The following is a 17,971-nucleotide window of genomic DNA, read 5'->3' on the forward strand; positions in this document are numbered from 1 at the left end:
ATAAAGATGAGGGAAAAATCAGTCCAGATAACCCACAGAGAAGGGGGCAAAGAAAAGCTGGTTGTTTTCCTTTAGAAACAAAGGGGAAAAAAAACCCTTTTCATACTTCCACTTTTTCAAAGGGATCCATACATTGTTTTGAACCGAAGTGATTATTTACATATATATACATATTGTACATATATGTATGTACACACACACACACATATACACCTGTTGTTCTATTTTAGGGACACTTAAAGAAGCAGAAAGGGCACAGGAAACGTGGAGGAAAAATGCAGTGGGATACAAAGATACAGCAATGCAGACAAAGGCATCTAGAGAGAGATGGAGATTGTTAGTCATCTAAGGGTGTGTAACAAGTCACCCCAAAACTTGGTGTCATAAAACTGCAGTAAACATTTACTACGTCTCAGAATTTCTCTGCAGATCTGGAATTGGACTTTTCTGGATGCTTCAAGCGTGGGGTCTCATGAAGTCCAGTTGTCCTGGCATCAGTCATATGGTTCCCAGCTGGCAGACGGGTGCTGGTGGTGGTGGTGGTCGTGGCCCTGGTGGGGGAGGGGCAGGGAACAGCCCCTTTCCTCTCCGTATGGGCCAGTTGGTACACACAGGTTAGTCCCATTCAGTGTGGGGAGTCACTAGGCAGGGACATAAACTCCAGGAGGCAAGGTTCATTGGGTGCCATCTTGGAGACTGACCACCAGAGAAATATGATAAAAGAGCACTGGACGCACATGAACACGTATACTTGTAGGAATACGAGAGGGTAAAAGACTGGGTGGTTCAGTTGTGAGGTGAATGTGACCACGATCATCCTGCAGCACGCTTGATTTGTGACAAACATAGGCTGCTGTCCTGTCAGTCCTTACTCCAAAGCCAGAGTCACATCCAGTTGCTTAGCTGTGTCTCCGTGATGATAATCTCCTTTACAGCACAGAGCTGTAAAGCTAGGCTGCATTAAGGCATGATATTTCTCTCAGAAATCTTACTGTAATTTTACCTCAAGACATCAGAAACTGCCCCTCCCCAAATCAGTACTTTTACCTTTCTAATGTTTAAGCCTCTTACTTCATGTGTAAGAGGTGCCAAAATAAGACTACTGTGACAATTAAGATTGTGATCTATAGAAGATGTATTTGTTTCAACATTGTGCCAATACATAATATATAGTATATTATGAGGTACTTTTCAGATTGCTTGCAGAAGACAAAATTATCCTCACATTCTTGACAGGAAAAATGAGAGGCAGGCAGGTAAATGGTCTAAAATTAAAAGCAATGCACTGTTTTGTGGCCCATGGTAGTCTTTTTGTATGATAAAAATAACAGTAGGGAATGTTCATAGAGCATTTGTTCTGCGGCAGGCACTACTCTAAGTACCTCACATATCAGGTCATTTCATCCTCACAACAATCCTTTTATTCTGGTTTGATGGATGAGGAACACGAAACACAAACATGGTGAAAAGGGATTCAAATCCAGAAGTCTTCCTTTAGCACTTGTGCCTTTAACCACAGCACTGTACGTAGAACAGACTACCCCACGCTGGCTCAAAACAAGGTCTCGTTAATAATGAGAGAAGTCTCTCAGACTCACTCCATGGACAGAATCTAAAGTCTAGCCAGAGTCCTCAGGGGCCAGAAGAGGGAAACGGAAAGCTTTCAGAAAGCTAAGAGTATTTCTCTTGAGGGGGTGGCGTCAGTATGGAGACAGATAGGTCTGACTAACTTTTTTTTTTTTTTAATTGGGGATATAGTTGTTTTACAATGTTGTGTTAGTTCCTACTGCATAGCAAAGTGAAGTAGAGTTCCCTGTGCTATACAATAGTTTCTCATTAGTTATTTATTTTATACATATTACTTAGTGTATATATGTCAATCTCAATCTCCCAATTCATCCCACTCCGTCTTTCCCTCCTTGGTGTCCATACGTTTGTTCTCTACGTCTGTGACTCCTTCTGCCTTGCAAACAGGTTCATCTGTACCATTCTTCTAGATTCCACATATAGGTGTTAATATACGATATTTGTTTTTCTCTTTCTGACTTCACTCTGTTTGACAGTCTCTTTGGCAGCTGAGTTGACTCTGGTTAGACAAGTGGAGATCTTGTCATGGTGACTTGGCTAAGGTAGCAGTGAAAGAAATTGTGAGAAGTGATAGGAATCTGGATATATTTAGAAAATAAATAGGATTTCTCAGGGGTATGATAAAAGAAAAAAAAACTCTCCACCTGAGTAGCTGGAAGGATGTAGTGGGTGTCCACTCAGATCACAAACTGCATGTGGGGCGGGTTTGAGGTGAAAGATGAGGATGTGTCACATAGGAAGTTGTTCAGAACCGGAGTTAGAGAGGGGAGTCTAGATAGAGATACACGCTTGGATTTGCCAAGATCTAGATGATTGGGCTCACAGAGGACATAAATGTAGGTCCATTAGAGAGGAGGATCTAGCTAAGACCAGGGGACTGAGCCCTGAGGCAGTTCAATTTTAGGATTTGGAGAGAAGCGGAGGAGCCAGCAAAGGAAGTTGTGGATGAAGAGGAAAACCAAGAGTGTGATGTTCTGGAAGCAAAGTAAAGATAAGGATATCAAGGAACGAACGAAAACCCATTGCAAGTTCTACTGATAGGTCCAGTCGGATGAGCACTGATAATTGACCATTGGGTTTAGCAATTTGGAGGTCATGGGTTATCTTGGTGAAAGCTGATTTGGAAAAGAGGTTAATGAAGCAAAGGCTTAATTGGAATTAATGTAAGAGAATTGGAACAGTGAATTAGACAACCCTTTCTAGGCATTTTAATGTAAAGAGGAACAAAGAAATGGGTTAGCAAGGTGGTAGCTAGCACATGAGCTGGAAGTCTGAGAGTAGTTATATGAAAACAGCTAAGCTTCGTGCCCCCCTTTCTATAAACATTTACTGTATTCCTACTGTGTGTCCAAGATTGTTCAGTGTTTTAAAGATACAAAAATTAATGAGCTGTAGTTTCTCTCCTTGAGGGTAGGCAAGTAGCCCAGGCTGTGAGTTCTTGGAGGGCTTTGGAGAAGAAGTGCTTTCATCAAAGAGGTGATGCATGAACCATGTCTTGGAATTTGTACTTGAATTAATTACTGCTTCTCATTCATATTTTATAGGATCTGGGGGAGAAGCAAAATTGTCCTATCTGTTCCTGACTAAAAATACTCAAATCTTGAAAAAATACTTTTGTATGTTAATTTCCTCAATCTTCGCACAGTCGTTGATTTTGCTTTGCCCATGCTTTGTGAACTTCTGGAAGACCCAATAAGTGTGTTTTGAAAACAGGAATGAGTGTCCCCCACATCCTTGTCAGCACCCTCCTGACTGACTAGTCACTAGCAAAGGACAAGCAAATGAATGGGGACATGTAAATAGAACAGGAAATGTCAGAGAGAGGTAGATGAGGTCGAGGAAGATAGTTGTTCGTTTACTTATTAATTCATTTACTGCGCAAGTATTTATTATTTAGGATAAGTTTCGGACAACATCATGCAAAAGCTTAACTTGGTGATTGAGTACGGGAACAAAAAGCAAGAATGAGAAGAAAAGCAAAGGAATGAAATGGTCTGAGTGGCTTTTGAAGGTAGAAGCCTAGAAAAACATGGTGATGTAGTAAAATGAAGTATATGTTAAAAATCACAGCATGCTTGGGTTTAGATTCCCACCTCTACTAGTTACTAGTCGGGTGATCTTGAGCAAGTGAATGACTACTAAGTGCACAGTCTCTATTTTAGTAGTAACTCTACCACTCCAGGTTGTCATGAGAATGACGGTGCCCAGAAGAATATTAGGTCAGAGCAAATATTCAAAAATTGTTACCTTACTTCTCTCTTTCTTTAACTGGAACTGTCTCATTATTTCTTCCAGCATATAAAATTTGATAGACAAGCTGGGGTTTGAAATAAATACATGAATGCAAAGTTGTCTTTTTCTCTCCCCCTTTTCAGGAGCACTAACAATATCCCATGAGCATTGTGAGCACGAGTGGAAAACAAAACAGAAGAGAAGTAGACACCCAGCTCAGTTAAAGATGCTGAACGGCGGCCGTGCTGCGTCTCAGCAAGCACACCCGCTTCCTGGAGTGTCTTTGGATTAGATAATGAATAGGATCATACAGTAGGTCTGTCCACTGTCAGACCACCTCACAATTACCCTCCCCTCCCCTACCGGTCTTAATGACCTCCAGCCTCTGCTGTAACGGAAAGGAGAAGGAGTGCTGCGTAGGGGTCCGGGGGAGGTGGTTGATGGATCTGACAAAGAGGAGAGGTCAAGTCGAGGAGAATATGCTTGAGGTAACTGTGGGAAGCTGGATGTCTGTTGTAGGAGACTCTGCGTACGGCTCTTGTATAGAAGGAGAATAGGAGTAGCTAAGGATGCAAGGAGGACAGCTGAAATACACCTTGCTGTGCTGGCATCCGCAGCAACTCTTTATCAACTATGAGAAAATTTGAGAAGCAGGTTCAGTGGCTTTAGAGTCTGAATTATTTGCTTGCATTGAAGGAGGAGAATCTTGAGTCACCTTAGTACTAGGCTCAGTTCAAATCGAGAATTCCAAAAGTTAACTTTAAGCATTACATTTTGGATACGAAGAGCAGATATGAGACCTCAGAAGGAGTTCTTTAAACTTTTCTAAAATTAATGAGCAAAGTTGGGGAGGTGTGCTCCTGTAAAGAGGGACCATTTCAGAATAGGAGGAGCATTTAAAAAAGTAGTTTACAGAAAACTAGAGTTTCTGCATAGCATATGGAGATGTGATTCTTCTCTTTAAGAGACCTTAATGTCTTATGAAGGTTAAACATAACAATGTTTACATAAAATTTTTTCTTTTTCCTTTCCTGCTGATATTTCATATTAGTCTTAAGAGATGCAATCACTTTTTTTGTTTAAAAATTACTGGGACAAAGTGACGAGACATTTATAAAATAAAGAGCAGGGAAGAGTGGAAAGAAAACTTGTGTTCAAATTAAACTTGGAGGACTTGATAGTGGGAGAGGGGTAAGTAAATCAGCATTTATACCAGGAATGTTTGAAGCCCTGTTCTTGGCACCTTATACATGTTCTCATTTAGTTCTCAAAATAAAAAACCCAGTGAGGTAGTACTGTTGTGCCCATTTTACATACAGACATAACACATGTATTCTGTATACACCTTGAAGTATATTTTGAATACTATTGATGGGGTATTCATAGTTGTTGGTTGTGTGTGTTTTGTCCTAGTGCCTAATTAAGCAGACATTATCCACACAAAGAATTCTGTCTCGGTGCCTGTATGGAGACCTTTCAGTTCAACTGGGCCCTACCTCATCTACTTTAATTTTGATAAAGATTTTTCTAAGTATATTGATACCTTTTTACTGATACTTTTTCCTTTTGTTCTGAGCTGTTAATCAGATATTTATTAGACACTTAGTATTTTCTTTCCCCTGTGTTATAAATCCAATGGAAATGAAAGGCCGGGGTTTTTCCTTCAAAGAAATTTTATTCTTTTTAAGGCCATAATATGCACCCATTTGCGAGGTGCAAGACAGTAACAAAATGCTCTATTTTGTAGTGTAAATAATTAAAGATTGTAGCCATTAGAAGCAAGTGTGATCTATGTTAACTGGAATATAGAGGGAACTTTCCAAAGAAGGTAGAATTTGATCTTTGCTTTGAAGCTTCTCATGGTTAAGGATGGAGAAATAGCCTAAGAATAGACAGGAAATGTGGGCCTCCTGATCACAGCATACATTAAGTAGAGTAACATTTATCTGAAGTTATTTGAAAACTCTGTGATCACTCTTTGACTCAAAATATATCTTTCGGTGTAACCTGTCCTGTTTCCACTGTTAGAAATGCTTGCTCCTGGGATAAGTATTGTCTTTAGAAGTCATCGTTTAAAATGTCCATATCTTTTGGAGAAGCAAAGAGTAGGTTTCTGACAATTTAGTGTGAGAGCACTCACCAGATGATTTTCTCTGACTGGAATAAAAGAAAGGCTTAGAAGTAGGATAGGATACGTTGTAAAAAAGCATCAGTACCTGATAGAAAGGATAAACATCCATTGCATATGTTTTAATTTGAAATAGTCTAATGTTGGGAGTTAAGAAAATTGGCCTACTGTAGTATTTTACTGTCTCTAACAATAGTGGGTATTTCATAAATATTTTCAACTTTTAAATAAACTAGCTTAACGGGCATTCAGAAAGTTTTCTTTTGGGTATACATGCATCCAGTATTGTCATTAACCTTTTAATCGAAAAGTAAGCCTACCTCTTGTCAATATACACATGATTTCCACCTCAGGTGACTAAAGAATTTTCAAAACAAAAATCTGATGGAGGGTATTAATTTCAAAACATATCACTGAAATGTTCTGGCTGTGGAAATACTCAACCAAAAATAGTTTCAGGTGCTGTGTGCAAAATCACTGTTTCAAATCAGTATTTTCCTGGGTGGAGTTCATGAAATGCAACTTTCACTGGTAATTGTGAGGTGTGATTTTAAGAGGGGGGTGGGGGGTATCTGTAGTCAAGTGAGTTTGGGAAACACTCACTCAGGTAAACAGAGTTTTCTGCTTCAAGATTACCTAGAACACCTAGGATGCTGGTGTGTGTTGCAACTTTCAAGAGGGGAATCCAAGAAGGTATTGTTCTAATCTTACCTGACCCTGTGAGTAGTGTCCTGTGGGATACACTTTGGAAAACGAAATTCTGACGTGATTGGAAACTCTATAAGCTCTCTATAGTAAGGAATTAATGCTTTTTCAAAAGAAAACACAATGACTCAATCAGTGATAAATATATATTAAACTAACATGCTTGAGTTTTGAATTCTACATTTGTGGAGCAGAATAAAAGTAAATATACAAGTCCTCTAGCTCTGAGATTTTACAACTATAAATTCACTGGAAAGACCATTTCTCTTGTGACTACTTTCAGTCACATGGTAGTCACAGTATGAAATGTACCAGCACAAAAGTCTGTCTTTGCCTGGGAGAGCTAACCTCTTCTAGTAAATATAAGGTAGACCCTTCCATTGCCTTTTTTCACTGTGCTTTCTTATAGGCTATTTAAATTCCCGCAGTGTTAGCTGGACAAACAGCTTTAACTGTTTAAAGTATCTGGACAAACTAACAGAAAGATGAGCTAGCAGAGGTTAGTCTTGTATTTAATTGGTGTACGGCAGTGTTCCATCTAACTGTGTGCCAGAAATTGTAGCTGCAATTAGCCACGGGGTGTAAGTTCAGCATTAACGGCAGTTTGATGAATGGCTGTCCACTTTATAAACTAGCATTGGCATCTGCTCCTTGAATCTTTTGCACTAAGTAGAAAGGACATTTGTGTTCTTCCTGTGTTCAGTTGTTTTGTGAATGATCTTATTAAATTGCTCTGTATTTTGTGAGCAGCGCACTAAGAAAACTTAGCCTAAAACTTGGCATTGTGTTATTGGATTTAAAGATTTGGAGATGTAAACAGGATTCAGATGCCTCAATGTTTCGTATTTTTGCAAAAGCAAAGTCGAGGGTGAGCTTTATCTTTTCTCTCAGTCATGTCCTTATCATTTTCAAAGAGAAGGTAAAATACAAAGGCACAGTGATTTCTTACCCCTTCATTAGGTGTGCACTTGTGTCTGTTTTGCTCTAGCTTGGCATTACAGCCTAGGGACAGTGACCGTGATGCTGCCTGTCCTTTACATGCTCATAAGTATGATTTCCAGCATAGATGTCAAGCAACATCTTTGTTGCCTTTCACTGAATTACAGTTTCATCCCTTATGGAGGTTGTTAATATGTTAAAAATAACCACGATTGGAAAACCAAACTGTCTGTGATTTATTTTTGTTCCGTCTTTACCATATAGAACTGCCTTTGACTTCAAAGAGTCATCTTAGCTCACAACAGATGACAGAATAGGAAGCTGTGCAGTGATTCATGAGAGTAGATGGAAGTCAATGATTAGTTCATGTGCCTTTGGTCTCCAGTAATGGTATAAATCTTCAGGGAAGTTCTTTACTGTGAGGCTGCATGCCTCCTGTGTCACATCCCATATAGGCTGGCGTATATTATGAATTGAGAAATCTGAGGAATGAACAAAAAATTCCTTTTGCCGTTCACTGTAAAGGTGTCACATAGACTTGAGGATACAGGAGAAAAGTATGGTATTGCTCTCTGTTAACCCTACAAAGCTAAATTTACATATTTATAAACCCAAAGACCATTCACTTGTGGCTAAACACATTTTTGGAACAAGAGGAAAAAATGTTCATTGATTGTAGGCGAAGACCTAGCTGTGACTTTTTAGGTCCACAAACTAATTTATTCCAGGATTGAAAATTTCAAGGTCTGTTGAATCTTAAAGTAATGAGGAAGGCAATGAATATATAGCAAGGCTAGAAAAGAAAGCTTACCATTGTGTCATTTAAATCAGTGCATTTTGTAACAGCCACCCTCCCCCTAGGATAATAAAACTTAACGTGTGTGTGCCATTTCCTTTGCATTATACAATACAAGTTGAAGAATCTTCCTAGGGAGTTAATATCCACGAATTGAGAAATCATTCCTTATTTCCTTTCTCATTCTTGACTGCAGTTAGCCAGAGCACCAAACATGGTAATATGTTCAGCTGACCACTGCCAAACCACTAAGCAGGCCACAAACAGAGGGAGGAAAGTCTTCAATTAAAAGATAGTAATTAACTGCAATACATTGAAAATAAGACGACCCAAGGACACATGAGTCCCTCTTTAATGAGAAATGAAGCAGTCGCAGATCTCATTGTCAGAAATACTGTTACCAGAGACAGAGCCTCTGTTCCAGGTGTGCATCCCCTCCCTTCTCGGTCTCGTGTCCTCTGCCACCCAGAGCCCAAGAGACTAGGGGTTACCTGCAACCCCTCTGATATGCTGTGCTTTCGATGGGGACCCTGAAAGTACAGCCCTCAGCAGGCTGGGATCCGCCAACGCAAGAAGCCACCATCATTCCTGCTCCTTCACTGCTGAAGTCAAAGCACTTCTAAGGAAATCAGGATTTCTGCAGTACCCTCTCTCATAAAATCCTTTGATGAGAAAAGAGGCTTTGTCACTGCTTCCCGAATTTCTTAAAGTCTGTTACGTTTGGCATCTCAGGATGATAATTTGAATTATATTTAGCATCTGTATCCTCAGGGAGGATAATTTCTATAATGGAAGGTAGTAGGGAGAAACAAAACTCAAAATTCATGTGACAAGCTCTTCAGTGTGAATCAGCTTAGGGAAAAATTCTAAAGAAAAATAAAGGTAGCTCATATCTTAAATTAAAAAAAAAGAGAGAGACCCCCCCCCTTCCCCTTTTTAAGGGGGAAAAAAATAAAAAAGCAGAACAAGGTTGTAAACGCTGCAGAGAAGTGGCTTCATGTTTCTCCGTGTGTGGTACCTCTCTGGCTGGCCTCAGTTTCGAACCCACCAGACCAGCACATTGCTGTTTAGTCCCATTAAAGGGAGGAGAAAGTGAAAGGTCATTGAGAGACTTTAAAAAAAACTATTACTCTTTTTGTTTAGAGCAGTTTTACATTTACAGAAAATTGAGCGGATTAGTTGGAGGGTTCCCATATACTCCCTCTCCGACTGGCAGTCCGGGCGGCAGGTTCCCCTATTACCTTGCCTTAGTGTGGTACATTTGTTACAAATAGTGAACCAATATTGATACGTTATTAATGGAACACATTAGGGTTCACTCCTTGTGTTGTACATTCTGTGCTTTTGACAAATGCATCATGCCACATATTCACCGTCACAGTGTCACATAGGATATCCATCCCACCAGCCCCTCCCCCCCCACAGCCCTCCCCCCCACCCTCCTCGTGGCCTTTGCGCACGTGTGCCCCTTCGCAAGCCCCTTCTCCCTCCCCTCACAGAGTTGGCTCCTGTTCATCCTTGGGTTCCCGCGCAAACATCGTTCCTCAGGGCGCCCCACACATCAGATCTCTGATCTGTCCTCTTTCCTCCTTCCCTGTGCTTTGCCTTCCACGCCAGTGGTCACAGTATTCATGTGTAGAGTTGTATGAACAGCTTGTCTGTGACACTGGCTTGGAGGTTCACGAGTGAGTAGTAGGGCAGGGGGACGAACAGAGCTCTTTTGGATCCCATTCCTCAGTCCCATTGCTGGAGCTTAGGTTTAGTACCCATATCACCAGACACTCGGTCCGCCAGCAATTTTAAAATCCTCCCTTTAAAAACATCTACAACTTTAGGCTCCATTTCCTGATTCCCATATGGCGTAAAATGATGAGGAAATAAGGACTGCTGTGCTTTCTTCTACTCTTCTGCTTACCTGTGCCTTCTGACAATTATAGCATTACTTTTACACTGGAATATGTAGAAAATTTCTATAACTGTAATATGGTTTATATGCCTTTGCTCTCAATTACACTAAAAGAAAAACACCAAAGATCATTAATTCAAGAACGAAGTTAGTTTTTATTTCACTCTTGAGTTTTTCCCATGGGTGTCTTCCAATTATTCCTCTTTCTTAAATTACGTGTTTAGAATTATTAGAATGTTTTCTCTGGTTTTTCCTTCAGAAGAGTCTAAGAATTTCTAGATCTTGTATTGCTTCATATCTGAAAAACATATTTGTTATTTTTATGAGATTTCAACTTTAGGTCAGTGATGCTCGTAGGTGCATAGCACATATCATTTCTGGTCCAAGCAAGAATTCTCATTGATTGATTGATCCATTGGTTGCCTTTTGTTCCAGTATCAATTCCCATTATTAGGCAAACATGTTAGTGTGTATGGTGTGTGTGTGTGTATATTTAAAATTTTAATATCAGTATATATATTTTAAAATTTGTTATTAGAAAAGGTGCCTTTTGTGTTTGCACTTATTTTAATTTACATTGATGGGTTCTGTAATTTATCACAATTCTGTTTCCTACTCTGCATTATGTTTTTACAATGCTTTGTGTTTTTAATCCATCGACATTGCTCTGTGTACATTTAATCCATTGCTTGGTGTATATCTGCATGTTGCCTATCTTTCTTCCAGTGATGGACACCAAATTCAAATGTATTTTAAATTTTCTTAAAAAATCTTCTTTGTGTTTGAATGTGTTTAAGCCCTTGTAATCGAATTTATGCCCTCTGATTGAAGGTTCAAATAGAAATATATGTACATGAATTGTATACGCAGTAAATGTCTGAATGAACTTGTGTTAAATACAAGGACTCGTATGTATATTACTCTAGAGAATTGTTTTCCTAAGAAAAGCAATCTTCACAAAAGACAAACCCTACTTGTATGTTGAGGCCTGTACACAGTAGAATAAGGTCTGAGAAACTTACAACATACAGTGCAAAAGACATAGTTGCAGTAAAAGTAAAATGACTGTACAAGGAGACCTAGATACCTTAGTTTGGTAATATGTCATATATTAAGTATACTTTAAAACAATATTTTATTAAAATGAAGAATATCTTTTGGAGCTTATTCCTTCAGAGTTATTTGAATCATGAAAAATATCTTTTTTTCTTTATTATTGAATGCATGCATGTCTTGACATTTTCCCATAAGAACCTGAATTATCTTTCTATAAAGATTATATATCCTAAGGATAATAAATAGGGTAGGAATGGAAAACATTACCTTGTAGAAGGGGCATTTCCAAGTATTTTATTTAAAAGCAAAGCTTGTGGCCTTGAGTGAGCGTTACATTCAGTTTTAACCTATTTGTAAACTGAAAAATTGAAAACATGGTAAATTATATCAATGTTCATAATCAGAGTAGAAGAAGCATACTCGTTCTTCAGGGCAGATACTCTCTTTCCTGGCAGAGCTACTTCTCCCTGAGCATCGCCTAGAGCTGCTGTGGGTATAGGAAACAGGTTAACCACTAGTAGGATTTACATTGAATTCTAAAGGTTAGAAGCCCAGTTCTCAGATAGAAAGCAGAGATTTTACTAGGAAGAAATGTTGTACAGGGGTGAGTTAAAAATTATCCACAGTCTGGTTATGTGAAAACTTCTGTAAATTCTACAGCCAGAGTGTGGATAATTTTTGACTCAGCCTTGTATTTATACTCAAGCAAGTGTTTGATTAAGACCCTAGAATTCTGTATCATTCCATACTACACCTTTAGCACGGGGAATCAGTTTAGTGTTTGGGATTGGCAGGTACAAGTAGGAATCCTGAATCTGCCCCTTGTTACCTGTGTGGTCCTAGACACATTTAATCTCTGTGAACTGCATTTTCTGTGATGTAAACAATAAGCTACTGTGTAAAATCGTTGCCAGGATTAAGTCAGGTGAAAGCTCCTAGGATAATTCAGTACATACTACATACATATGTTGCTGGGATTAAGCATGATAAGCCACGTGAAGTTCCTAGAATGGTACCTAGGGAGGTCTTCAAAGCATGTTGATGTGCCTTCCTTTCTCTTCCCGTCTTAATGATCATTCCTTCTCTACTTCAGGGAAAGCACAAATTGCATGTAGATACTGGAATGGAAGGTGACTGGTGTGGCCTTATTCCTGTTGGACAGCCATGCAATCGGGTTATGACAACAGGCCTAAAGTGGAACCTCAGTAAGTGAAACCCTTGCACAAAGGGAGGTTTTCTTTCTTTTTTAAAAAATTTCTCTTGATAAATAGTTAGAAGTGTAATTGCTAGGTTATATGGGAACTCCATGTTTAACGTTTCAAGGAACTGCCAGACTATTTTCCAAAGCGGCTGTACCAGTTTTACATTCCTACCAGTGATGTATGAAGGTTCCGTTTTCTCCATATCCTCACCAATACTTGTTGTTGTTGTTATTATTTCCATCCTGGTGAGTATGAAGTGATGTCTCATTGTGGTTTTTATTTGCTTTTTCCTGAGGACTAAAGATGTTGAACGTATTTTCATGTGCTTGTGGGCCGTTTGTGTATTTTCTTTGGAGTAATGTTGATTTAGATCTTTTGCATATATTTTAATTGGGTTCTCTCTCTTTTTAGGCTTAGCTGTAAGATTCCTTTATGTATGCTATATAAAAGTCCTTTATCAGATATATGATTTGAAAATATTTTCTCAGTCTTTGGCTTATCTTTTTATTTTCTGAAGTTTAATTAACTAATTCATTAAGTGAATCTAATTTAATTTTGATGAAGTCCAGTTTTTTCTCTTATGGATCATACTCTTGGTGTCGTGTCTAAGGACTCTTTGCCCAACCTTTGTGGTTTTGTGTGCCTGGAAACCTACTTTACTTTTCCAGAGAAGTAGCTATTCTAACTAGAGTTATTTTTATAGTCAAACACCTGAGATTTTATAAGATTAGCTGTTTTTACTAATTTTTAAAATGTTCTCCAGTACTTATGAACTGTATTAGGTACTAGTCATACTAAAACTGGTTTGAAAAGAACAAAAAATGAGGTGGATCTGTTGATGAAATAAATGTTGATTCCAAAAGAAACCACCAGGCATTGTGAAATGAATCGCCCCTAGTCTCTAAGAATAAGGGTAATTTAGTCAGAGAGCTTTGAATGTCAAAGGGATTATTTCATGATTGACCAATACCTTTAAGGTTGTAAAAAAGTAAAATACGGAACCATGTCATTCTTTTATAACATGTAAAACTTTGAGGTTCCCACAAGGAAATAAATATTTCAAGAAATAAATACATTGAAGATAAAAAGATATTTTAAAAGGCCTTTCTATGAGCCATTGCTGAAACAATTAGGAAAAACTAGGGATATTTTGAAGCAAATGTCTGGCGAGCTCATCAGAATTTGAAAGGACGGTGAGAACAGATCTCCTCCAGTGCAGAGAAATCTGTGACAGGCTTTGAAACCAGTTAGCTGCAACTGACACGTGCCCCCCTCAGAAGCTTTTTTGAAAACATTTCCAGCCTAAAACAATTGTTTTACCGTCTGGAGTTCCCATTCTTTCCAAGGACCCAGTCTAGACAGTGATAGTGACCTCACTTTCCAGGACTGACCCCAAGGCACGCCGAGCACTGTGCAAAGTGAACAGGAGGGGTGACCACATAGCTTCCCTTCTCTTAGGGCAAGAGTTGTAGGATACACGAGATTCTTCTGTGCTCTTTAGAACATCCTCAGAGCCCCTGTGTCTCACAGCAATGTGCACCTCCTAATTCTTTTCTTTTTTCCCGATTTAAACTTTTAAAAATGTTTTGTACAATTTTTAAACGTTATACCCCATTTACAGTTATTAGGACCTGTTGGCTGTATTCCCTGTGTTGTGCAGTGCATCCCTATGGTACACCCAGTACTTTGTATCTCCCACCCCCCATCCCTGTACTGCCTCCCCTCCACTGGTAACTACTGCTTTGTTCTCTGTATCCGTGTCTGCTTCTTTTTTGTTATATTGACTAGTTGGTTGTATTTTTTAATTCCACGTATGAGTGACACCACACAGTATCTGAATAATAAATAAAGTCTACTCCAGGAAGGCGCCTTGGACACGCTGAGGCTTGTAATGTTCTTGTCTGTGATAATGTTTCAGTCCTGTCGAAGTGCTCTACACTATTACTTACCTATATATTTACAGATTGCTTCGACTTTCAAAATAGGTATTTTTTTCTCTACAACTTTGTGAAAATAAGTAATAGGAACTTCACAGGGTATGAAAAGCAACAGAGTTGAGACACGAGTGTTTCATCAATGATATATGGTAAAAGTGCTAATGAATGGGGTCTTCTGGTAGGTAATATTGCCTCATTAAAAAGTAATAAAAATAACTGTGAAATGCCACTGTGTTTGCTTGGAGAGAAGTGGATAGATCTTTTTCACAGAGAGGGTCTTGCTTTACTTGGTGTCACTGTGAAAGCAAAGCTCGATGTCAGTTTGTCTGTCATACCTGCAAAGTGGCAGCACAGGGCTGGACCCAGAGGAGGAGAACGGAGATGTAGTAACTTAGTCAGGGGTCGCTCACTTCTTGGATCAAGGAGAATAAGCAAGTCCTCGTAAGCAAATGCATCAAAATCTTCCTCAGGGGGTGCCGAGGCTGACATTCTCCCTGTCTACGCCCACTCTAAAATATGATGCCACAAGTTCTAAAAGTAGTCTGATTCACCTGTTTCAATTTGTGGTATCTCCCATCATAGTCTGTCTTTAAAACAAGTGTCTATGGTGGTACCATCATCCAGTAGTGTATCTTTACAAATATTGTTGAAACTACCTCTATTACGATACTTTAGTTCATATCAGTATACTGTGAACATCCGGTGGGGTGTGTTTGCGACTAGAATTTCTCTAGGCTGTGTACATGTAGGATTAAAATAGCTACATCATAGGCAAATGCATCCTTATCTTTACTAGACATGCCATGTGGCTCTGATAGTGGAAATACTGATGTATACTCATCTCAGGAGTATACAGGAGTTCCCATGCTTTATGTCCTCATCCTGTTCTTGGTATTGTCAGATTTAATCATTTTTGCCACTCTAATGAGTGTCAATGATACTTCATTGTAGTGTCTGGTTACTGGTGAGGGAAGGCATCTTTTTGTAATTATTAGCCAAGGGAGTTTCCTCTTCTGTGAATTGCTACTTTCTTTTGCCCTTTCAGCCCTTGAACTATTTGTTTCTTTCTTACTAATTCTTAGAAGCTTTTCAGACCCTAATGATCTTCTTCCTTGCCTTTTCCATTTGTTTACAGCATTTTTTGTACACAGAGAGGTTATTAAGTTAAAGGCAGTCAAATTTATCAATCTTTCAGATTTGTAATTTCTGTGTCATAAATCATCTTTCTAATTCCCCTGGTCATAAAGATGTTCTCACATTTTCGTTCTAAGGGGGATTTTTTTTAGGTTTTTCCTTTCACCTGAAATTGATTTTTGTGTATGATATGAGTTTAGGGGTCTAATTTTTTTTCTTACTGATAACCAGTTGCCCTAGCATCATTTGTCATCCTTTTCCCAGTGATTTGTGATAAAAGTTTTCATATTCACGGATATGTTTCTTGAATCTCTAGTCTGTTCCTTTGACTTACATGCTTCTTCCTGTGCTGATACCAGGCTGCCTTAATTAACATAGCTTTATAATAAATATTGAAATGTGCCAAGTTGAGTCAACCAACCTTGTTCTTCGAAATTTTCATGTCTATTCCTGGCTTTTTTTCTCTTCTTTGTAAACTTTAGCATTAGTGTGACAAGTGTCACACACACAATTCCATTGTAATTTTTATTGGAATTACATTAAGTTTACAGATTATTTGGGGGAGACAAGAACAATTGGAGAAGAGAATTCCTGTATGAAACTGTCTTCCCATCCATAAACATAATGTACCTCTCCATTTAATTAGAACTTTTTAATTGCTTTTGATAATTAAAAAATTTTGTCCATTAGATACTGTACTTCTTATATAAGATTTATCGCTAGAAACTTTATATTTTGTGTTGCTATTGTAACTACACCTTTAAAAATTACAGGACTTCCCTGGGGCTCCAGTGGTTAAGACTGTGTGCTTCCAGTGCAGGGGGCACGGGTTCCATCCCTAATCGGGAAACTAAGATCCCACATGCTGCGTGGCGTGGCCAAAAAATAAATAAATAAAAATTACATTTTCTGAGTTCATTAGTGCTATACAGACATACAGTTGACTTTTGTATATTCTATTAATATATTGCTGAATACTTTTATTGTTTCTAAAAAAGTGACTTGGGTTTTCTATAGACAGTCACATTTTTGTTAGTTATCAAGTTTTCTTCATCTGTAACAAATAGGATTGTGTCCAGTTATAAGTAACTGAAATAGTAGCTTTAAAAATGCCCCCTTTCCCCCCTCATGTAACAAAGTACAGAGGTAAGTAATTACAGAGAAGGTTTCTATGATTTCCTCTGCCTTTGCCTCAAAACAAGATGTCTCTGTTGCAACTCCAGCCACTATGTTCTCTGTTCAGCATCAGGTGGGCAAAAATGGAAGAGAGGAAGTAGGGCAGCACATACTGCAGGAAAACAAGTCATCAGGGATTCCCAGCATTTCCGGAAACCCTTCCTGCGTCTAATCTTTTGCCTCGGTGGCCAGAACTATCAGATACCACCCTAGCAGCAAAGGAGGCTGGGACATGAAGTTTTTAAATGTGAGGACATAGTCACCCCAAGTAAAACTGAGGTCCTGTCAGTGAGGAAAGAAAGAATGAGTAGGAGTCTGCTCTTCTAACAAAAAAATGTCTTTTCTTTTTCCGCCATCTTGATGAACAGTTTAGACACATATGATAAAAATGTATTTTAACATTCTTTCAACTGTACTGTTATGGATTTTTGTTGTTGCTGTGATGCGTCCACAATCAAACTAAGTCTTATTTGTTTATAATCTGTCTTTAACTTTGTCCACTCTTTAGACCTTATGTTTTCCTTTGATGTGCTACAGTTTTACTACAGTATGTTTAAGTGTAACTTTTCTTTTGTTCTAGTTGGTTTTCCTTAGCTCTGATAATCGGTGGTGTTCATTTATTCTGAAAAATTTTCAGATATCCCCATTTTTCAGAAAAGGGCATGGTAGTTCAAAGCCCTAGTTATAGGTGATTTGCCCAAATTCATATCATTAGAGATTGAGACTCAAAATTTGAATTCAAGTCTTCAATGCTATTTTTCCTTCTTTCCAATTAGTAAATGAAAGACTTTCCATATAAAATAAGTTGATTTTAAAAAAAGATCACTAAAGTGAATTTGGGGTAAAGAGAAGAAACAAGAGGACAGTAACTGTGGACAGGGGAAAGAAAGCAAAGGAGATAAGAAAGAGGAAATAATGGTAGGAAATTAGAAGTAATTTGGAAGAAAAATAAAAATCCTGAGGGACGGAACTTTTAACTTCTGTACATTTTTTGCCTAAGGAAAATATTAAATGGAGCTGTCCTCCATTTGCCCAGGACTCTCCTTTATACACTCAAATTGAGTTTGAAATTATGCATTCATTGTTCCTTTTTTGTGTGTTTTTTCAAAGACGTATAGAAATAAATGACAGAGTGAAATGATTTTGTAGCAGCGACTGAAAGAGACTCAAATC

At 38.5% G+C, this 17,971-nt stretch overlaps 1 protein-coding gene across 3 annotated transcripts in view; it reads left to right on the forward strand.

The window, feature by feature from the left end:
* TPK1 (thiamin pyrophosphokinase 1) overlaps positions 1-17,971 on the forward strand; it is a 347,881-nt gene that overhangs the window by 241,137 nt on the left and 88,773 nt on the right. For all 3 annotated transcript variants that reach the window (XM_057733044.1, XM_057733046.1, XM_057733045.1), the window contains one exon: positions 12,443-12,554. In XM_057733044.1, the coding sequence (XP_057589027.1) occupies positions 12,443-12,554 (112 nt within the window). The remainder of the gene's footprint in view (positions 1-12,442; positions 12,555-17,971) is intronic.

The sequence above is a fragment of the Hippopotamus amphibius genome, chromosome 4 (assembly GCF_030028045.1).
Source record: "Hippopotamus amphibius kiboko isolate mHipAmp2 chromosome 4, mHipAmp2.hap2, whole genome shotgun sequence".
NCBI lineage: Eukaryota > Metazoa > Chordata > Mammalia > Artiodactyla > Hippopotamidae > Hippopotamus > Hippopotamus amphibius.